General features: G+C 29.7%; 1 protein-coding gene across 1 annotated transcript; it reads right to left on the bottom strand.

Annotated features, from left to right (window-relative positions):
* Window positions 1–1,986: 1,986 nt before the first annotated feature.
* LOC139848912 (germin-like protein 5-1) lies at window positions 1,987–2,803 on the bottom strand. Its single transcript, XM_071838594.1, has 2 exons — window positions 2,683–2,803; window positions 1,987–2,534 (listed from the first exon to the last, which is right to left on the bottom strand). The coding sequence occupies exons 1-2, from the start codon at window positions 2,801–2,803 to the stop codon at window positions 1,987–1,989; spliced, it is 669 nt and encodes a 222-aa protein (XP_071694695.1).
* Window positions 2,804–9,116: the final 6,313 nt, after the last annotated feature.

Below are 9,116 nucleotides of genomic sequence, written 5' to 3'. Positions count from 1 at the left end.
AATAAATATAGAAAAAACTAGTGTAGTATAGAATAAGCTATGGCCTTTTATTTGTATTTGAAAGGTGTGATAATGAGTATGTAAAGGAGTATAAGTGAGTTTTAGTGGGAAGTAAGATGGTGGGTTATATAGGCAAAGAATTTCTATTTCTATATATGTATAATCCTTAATTTTAAAATTCATTTAAGGAAAGACTTTCTATATATTATATTGAATATGTTGAAATTTTTACACTTGCATTCAGTTGACTCTACAATTATATTTATATTTATAATTCTATTTCGTTGTATTGATGACACACTTTATTTATTTATATATATCTAATAAACCTTGATGTATGTGTTTAAGTGTATAAATTGAAAAAAACTTCTTATCTTAATCCTAATAATGTCCTAATAATATACATTAGAGTCAATGATATATTTAATATCTGCCATATGGAGCAAGAGGATTGACTCGGTATGGATATTGTCAACGGGAAACAAGACAATTTATTTAGTTTCAACTTTTGTAGAATTAAACCATTATATTTTAGTTCAAAAGTTTTCAATCATCTTCACTTGACACCTGTTGTTACTGCATCCTTTGGCACCCTGGACAAAAGATAACCATGTTATAAACAAAGAACATAAGAAAGCCCTATAACATACGCAAATATATAACATATGCAAACATCGGAGAGGTTATGGTAAGAATGATGCTCCATAATTGATAAGACTACTGAACCCCATCAATATATCAGACCTAAAAACTTGTAGTAACTGAGATTTGGTATTAGAATCTTCTCTCAAACTCATTGTTGAACAACGATAAAAATGCATAAGTTGATATATTCAATAATAAGACTGAATCATCCAACTCACTAAAGATGTAATCATTTAATTAATCATGAGTATATGAGATACCTTTGATGCCGTAAAAAAATCAATGATGGATCTTCTCCTCTTGTTCTGCAGCAATTTGCATACAAGCTGTCACATCATTCTAGCAAAATCGTCATCCATTTATTATAAAGTGAAAAAATGGAAAGTAAGGACAATATTGATTCATACCCATTTGAGAGTGAGAGCAATACAGGAAAAAGCTACATTCCACAGCCACAAACACCAATGGAGCCTATGAATCTTCTGCCCGGAACATCAAACGCCTATTCAACACATGAACCACATGTGAGTCATTTATCATTTTTAGTTTAGCAAATTTCACATATAACCTAAGTAACATATATGTTAATTCTTGTTAAGTTGCCGCCTGCCAATACCTTGATGATCTTTAGTAACGTAGCAACCAACTTCAGTTTGTGATGTCAGTATTGTAGAAGTGTAAGAAGTTTGATTAAAGGAGACAAATTCCAAAACCCGTAGAGGCTTGCCGATCGTGAGTTGCAGGTCACGGATCACGACGCCTCTCCTGGATCGGGAAGTGACTCCTGGTTAGTGAGATTTGATCATAACTTGGTCCCGGTTCAGAAAACCTTGGCTCTCGGATAGTTAGAGGAACCTCCCGGATGGTGAGAATAGGGTGGTTTTGGAAATCGTAGGAAATTTATATTTGAATTCTTCTATATAATGTAACCCTAATCTATTGTAACCTCATCACGGAATAAGAAAAACTCTCTAGTTAGCCGTGGAGTAAACCAGTCACACCGATTGGCTATAACCACATTACTTGCTTGTGTCAATTTAATTTTACGTATTTACTCTTTATATATTGATCGTGGGTTGTGATTGTGCGCAACCACTTGTGTTGTTTGGGTCCTAAATTCCTTACACTTGATATCATTTGATATCAGAGCTCTAGGCTTAAAGATTAGGATCGAAGAGGGGAAGTTTAGAATCGATCGGTACGATGGAAAAGTCTTCCGCTTTTGAATGATGAAATTGAAGACACAATTATTCGAAAGTCATATTTCTTATTATATATATATTTGTATCACACACAATTATCCAAAAGTCAACAAAACAAGTAAAATCTAACATCATGATACTAGTGATTTAACTTTTTGGGAGCAAGTCTAGACTTAATATCCTCCACCTGCTTGGTTCCAATTTGAAACGCTTTAGTCAACACAGCATCTTCCACGGATGGAGACGACGTAAACAAAGCGTTAGACACTCTTAAGCTGCCAGGCAACTGGCTGTTAAAGGAGCCTATAGTGGTTGCAGGAACTTTCCCATTGTTGATCTGGAGGTGAACTAAGCCTCTGGGGAACGTAAAGATTTCGCCTTTCTTGATGGTCTTGGAGAAAAGTTTGTTATCTGTGGTTAAGAATCCGACATCCAATTCCCCTTCAAGGACAAAAACTATCTCGGTGGCTCTTGGGTGCAGGTGTGGTGGGTTTACACCCCCAGGTGCGTAATCAGATCGACTCATGGACACACCCAACGTGTTTAGACCATTCATTTGATGGACAGTTGCGCGCGAAATATCCACACCTAATGTGTTGTTGGTGCGAGTGGGCTTTGCTAACCCCGCGTAAAAGAAATCATCCGCTGATATGTTACTTTTGCAGGGAAATCCATTAAGTTTTACACCTGGTTTTGTAAAACATTATTCATGACATTATTCAAAGTGTTAGAACATCTCCAATATTATTTAAAGGCCATAAAATATGGAGCTCATATTGGTCAAAGTGTTTGAAATAATCTTTAATCTGTTTATAGAATAACTGAAATCATATACCTGATGAAAGATCAGCAACACAAACATCTTGAAGCAAGTCAGGATCTGCAGAAGTGTTGGAAGCCATGAATATGGCAATCAACATTATGACAATCATAAACCCATAATCACTTGTAGCCATATATAATAAATCTGGAATAAACTAATATAGGCCTATCACTTATCTGAAATGTGTAAGATAGTGGGTTATATACTACTCTATTTTATCAGCAATGAGTATAGAAAGGAGAAATAGTGAGTTTTAGTGGAAAGTGAGATAGTGGGTTATATACTACTCTATTTATTAACATTGAAAGTTGACTACATATATTTTCATTCTCATTTTCATAAGTATATATTAATATTATATATTATATATTATATTATTATTATTGAAAGTTTCATACTAGCATTCGGTTGACTCTACAAATTTTTTTATAGTGTAAAGTGAGATAGTGGGTTATATATATATATATATATATATATATATATATATATATATATATATATATATATATATATATATATATATATATATATATATAGTACACTATTTATCTTAAAAAGTCAACTACGATTTAAAAATAGGATTAAAGTTATAAATATGCTATATACTTTTACTTTGGGAATTGATATTTCCATGGCCAGTCCCGAGAATTTGAGTGTCATGAGCGAGGCGGAAAAAAGGGCCCTTACTGGTTCGGGTTTTTTCGACTTTTTACGGATTCGACTTTGATTTGTATTCTTATTCAATTTTTACGTGTTAGAAATTTAGCTGACAATTGCATTAATTTGCAAGGATTTAGTTTGGATACATTAGATACTTTAGAATGAATATTTTACATATCAAAATTCAAAATATGTTATAAATAGAAAAAGGATATAACATTTTTCAAGTAAGGTTGAAAAAATCTAGACTTCGATATTAACTTTATATTTTTACGACCTTAATCAATAAAATTAGATTAGATAGAAAATAGAAGTAGAAATAGAATAGAATAGAAATTTGATCGGAAAAAAACACAATAGTGGCACGAGACTATTACGGAGTATATAACGATAATGTTGTAAATTTAGTAGTTAAATATGGATGGTAATTAGTCAAATATGGATAGTAAAATTTGTACTATATATATGTGCATAATGTAAGTTACAAAAACACACATATACATTAAATACATCACACCTCTCTTCAACCTCTTTCTCTCCTATATCTTCTACAACACATCTCTCTTTTATTGGTTCTTTCAATTTGAATATATTGAACCAGGCCACTAAAGGTAGTTATAAGCCTACTGAAATATAACACGTTATCAGCACGAAGTGCTCCGTATAATCAAGGTTTATCTAAGCACGCACACGTCACTAATCAAGGTAAGAAATTATCTAACTTTTATTAACTTCACTAACATTTATATTTATGTTATTTAAGTTATATATGGTCGGTTATACCGCCTGAATTATATTTCTGTAATCTAACTTTTATTAACTTCACTAACATTTATATTTATGTTATTTAAGTTATATATGGTCGGTTATACCGCCTGAATTATATTTTTGTAATCTAACTTTTATTAACTTCACTAACATTTATATTTATGTTATTTAAGTTATATATGGTCGGTTATACCGCCTGAATTATATTTCTGTAATCTAACTTTTATTAACTTCACTAACATTTATATTTATGTTATTTAAGTTATATATGGTCGGTTATACCGCCTGAATTATATTTTCTGTAATCTAACTCTTATTAACTTCACTAACATTTATATTTATGTTAATAAGACCTCATGATTGTACGCAACACGTCATTTGACAACACGGTACTTTATGTACGCAACACGTCATTTGACAACACGGTACCATGGGTCGAGATTAATTCCGATCAATACGAATACGATGGGGTCTTTATATGTTATCTAACATTTATGATTACTTATGCAATTAATCATTATTTATTTCATGCATACTAATGTTTATTCTTAAAAGTAAATCTTAAAAGTTAAAATAAAAAAAAATACTTTGTATTTTTATTAAAAGTAAATCTTAAAAATTAAAATAAGAAAAAGTAGTTTGTATTTTTATTAAAAGTAAATCTTAAAAGTTAAAATAAGAAAAAGTAGTTTGTATTTTTATTAAAAGTAAATCTTAAAAGTTAAAATAAGAAAAAGTAGTTTGTATTTTTATTAAAAGTATAAATCTTAAAAGTTAAAATAAGAAAAAGTAGTTTGTATTTTTATTAAAAGTAAATCTTAAAAGATAAAATAAGAAAAAGTAGTTTGTATTTTTATTAAAAGTAAATCTTAAAAGTTAAAATAAGAAAAAGTAGTTTGTATTTTTATTAAAAGTAAATCTTAAAAGTTAAAATAAGAAAAAAAAAATCTTGTCCTTTATATTACTCATACGCGTTTTGATATAGTGACTTTATTCGTTAACGTCAACTAACGACGTTACAACGGTCATATATACATAACGGTTGTTAACGTCAACTGACGACGTTACAACAACTATATTTTTCAAATATTAAATAAACATCTCCGTTTTCACATTTTCACAAATCAATCTTCATTTTTCAGATTACTACTCTCAAAAAGTTTTTGTAAAAATGATTCACACAAGGATGATTTTTCCTATTGTATTGGTCATATTAACTATCATCATTGTTGCTAATATACCACCGGGTGAACCTATATTCTATCCTGCCCTTGTGGTTTTATTATTTGTAATCATACCATTATTCTGTTATTTGCTACTTATGAATTTAAAATGATTCTAATTTCATTTTATTATTTGTCTATGAATAGAAGTTGATTATGATTATAATTTATGTTATTCATCTTTTTGATAATAGAAAATGTCGAATTTGAAAAGGCTTAAATTTGCTCATTTAGAACAAGTGGGAACAACTACTTAACATGGGTTATGAATGTAGAAAAACATCTCGAATCAAACGGTATTTTAGAAACCCTGAATGAAAATAACAATTATTCCGAACAAGAGAAAGCAATAGTAAGTATTTTTCTTAGCAAACATATTGACGAGTCCTTAGAATCTACATATTATATGATCGAAAATCCAAGTGTATTATGGAAAATACTCAAAGATAGATACGATATTAATTATCAAAAAAAAAAAATAATAATAATAACGGTGATCCATGAAAGAATAAAATTAAAGATATTAGTAGACGCTCTTATAAGAATTCCGGAGATTCTTATTAATGATCTGGTAACGTGGATCATCAGTCTAGTATTTCTTAAATACATGAACATCTTGTTTAGCTCTACAAATAAGTCCCAAAAGAAAAGAAAACGAGAGTGAATCTGTTGACAAATCTTGATTAAATTAACCCTGAGCTACCTTGAGACTTGAATGGTTTGAATTTTCTAAGATGCCTAGTTTTTTTTTTATGTATCACTCATAAATAAATGGTTTTAGACCATAACGCATATGTTTTATTAAGTGTTATCTTTTATGTACTTCAGATTATAACTTGTTTGCAGGTAATATAATTTGACTATCTTGCTGAAATATAACTCATTATTTGCTTATCTTATTTGAAGTTTTAGTATGAATCCTGCTGAAATACAACATCAATTAAATGGTAAAGACCTATGTATTGCAGATAGTAGTAACATACACACTATGATCAAATCTAAGAAATATTTCATTGATTTAAATCAAATGAAGGAATTATAAATACTATATCAGCTCTTGTAAACTTGATATAAGGAACGAAAAAGGCAAAATTTCATATTACCAAATGGTACGAATTTTTTGGTAAAAAATGTCTTGTTTTCTCCCAAATCAAAGAGAAATTTGTTAAGTTTCTCTGATATATATCATAATGGATATGATTATCAGTCAATGATAATCGAAAATGAGAAATATCTATGTAGCACCGAAAAGCGCATAGGATTAAAAGCGCATATGATAAAAAGCGCATATGATGAAAAGCGCAGCGCATATGATTAAAAGCGCATATGATGAAAAGCGCAGTGCATATAATTAAAAGCGCATATAATGAAAAGTGCATATGACGAAAAGCGCATCACATATGATTAAAAGCGCATATGGTGAAAATGATATATGATGAAAAACACATATGGTGATTAACGAAAAACACATATGGTGATTAATGAAAAGCACATATGGCGATTAATGAAAAGCACATTGAGAAATAATCACCAATGTTTCTTGAAAGAATTCAAGGGTATATATATGGACCAATTCATCCATCATGTGGACCATTTTTCTAATAGACGCATCTAACGCATGGTCTCATGTTTGTGTGTTATCAAGCCGTAATATGGCATTTGCAAAGTTTCTTGCACAAATTATTAAATTAAGAACACATTATTCTGATTACACCATTAAAAGGATGAGACTTGATAATGCTGGTGAGTTAACATCTCAAGCTTTTAATGATTATTATATGTCTACAAGGATTGTTGTTGAACATCCAGTTGCTCATGTGCATACACAAAATTGGTTTAGTTGAATCAATAGATAAACGCTTACAGCGAATAACTAGACAATTAGAAATGAGTACAAAACTCTCAATATTTATATGGGGACATGTAAATTTACATGATGTGACATTAATTCGCATTAAATCAATTGCAAGTTATAAATATTCTCCATTACCAACTTAATTTTGGTGGAGACCAAATATTTTTCATCTTAGAACATTTGGTTGTGCAGTGTATTTTTAATTGAACAACCACAACAAATGGTTCCCCAAAGAAGGATTGAAATATATATTAGATATGAAACATCTTCAATCATAAGATATATTGAACCCATGACGGGTGATGTTTTTACAGCAAGTTTTGTCGATTGTCACTTTAATGAAACATTGTTCCCTATATTAGGGAGAGAAATGAAATATAAATAAAATGATGTTTCATGGTGTGAACATCAATTAAGGAATATTGATCATCGCACAAAAGAATGCGAAAAGAAAGTTCAAATATAATGCATATGCAAGAACTTGCAAATTAATTACTTTATGCATTTAAAGATACAAAAAAATAAGTAACTAAATCATATATACCAGCAGTAAATGCTTCAGCTAGAATTGAAATTACAAAAGCTGGCAATAATGTCACTCATGAGTATTTGCTACGGCAGAAACGTGGGAGACCAATTGGTTCCAAAGATAAAGATCCTCGAAAAGGAAAATCAGCTGATAATGAGGTAAAAGAAAGTGTTCAAGAAGAACCACAAATCAATACTCCTTCTGCAAAGGATATTGATAAATGTAAATACATAAATTGCAATAAATTATGCAATATTATGAAACTGAAATGAAATGAAAAATCTTGATGAGATATTTTCATATAATGTTATAATGACATCATGAATAAAGATGATGATCTGGAACCAAAATCTGTCATTGAATATCAAAATAGACGTGATTGAACTCAACGGAAAGGAGCAATACGAGCTGAATTAGAATCGCTCAATAAAAGAAAATTTTTTGGATCAATCGTTATCACTTTTAAAGATGTGAAACAATGGGATACAAATGAATTTTTATCCGAAAAGAAATGTGCAAATGAAGTTACAAGGCAAAACTAGACTTGTAACTCAAGATTTCCCACAAAGACCAGAAATGAATTAGGAGAAAAACTTATCCTCCTATAATGAATACAATTACTTATTAGATACTTAATCAACCTGGTAGTTATTTAAATGCATCTCATGGATGTTGTTACTACTTATCTGTATGGATCACTTAATAGTGATATATATATATATATATATATATATATATATATATATATATATATATATATATATATATATATATATACCTGAAGGGTTAAGGTATCATAAGCATCTAATGCAAAACCCAAGGGAATATATTCCATTAAATCACAAAGATTTCTAAATGGGTTTATATAATCGGGACGTATGTGGTATAATCGATTAAATTATTACTTGATAAGAAAAGGGTATACATATAAACTTATTTGCACGTGTGTTTTATAAAAACAATGTTCGGATATGTGATCATAGCTGTTTATATCAATTATCTTAAATAAAGAAATCTATGAAGCCATTCAACTTCTAAAGAAAGATTTTAAAATAAATAAAAAATCAAGTATTACGCTGATTTACATATTGAGCATATAACTAATGACTTACTTATACATCAAACAACTTATACCAAAAAGATTTTAAAATATTTTAATATGGACAAGACAAAAACCATTAAGTACTCATATGGTTGTTAGATCTTAATATTGATACTAATCCATTTCATCCTCTAGAAGATCATGAAGATCTTCTTGGTTCAGAAGTTCCATATTTTAGTGCAATTGGGGCTCTTATGTATCTTACAAATTATACAAGATCTGACATTTCTTTTGCAGTTAATTTATTGACAAGGTTCAGCTCAGCCCCTACCAAAAGACATTGGAATGGGATCAAATAAATAGTTTGAT

The sequence above is a fragment of the Rutidosis leptorrhynchoides genome, chromosome 1 (assembly GCF_046630445.1).
Source record: "Rutidosis leptorrhynchoides isolate AG116_Rl617_1_P2 chromosome 1, CSIRO_AGI_Rlap_v1, whole genome shotgun sequence".
Lineage (NCBI taxonomy): Eukaryota > Viridiplantae > Streptophyta > Magnoliopsida > Asterales > Asteraceae > Rutidosis > Rutidosis leptorrhynchoides.
This window is presented reverse-complemented; position numbering and strand designations above follow the sequence as displayed.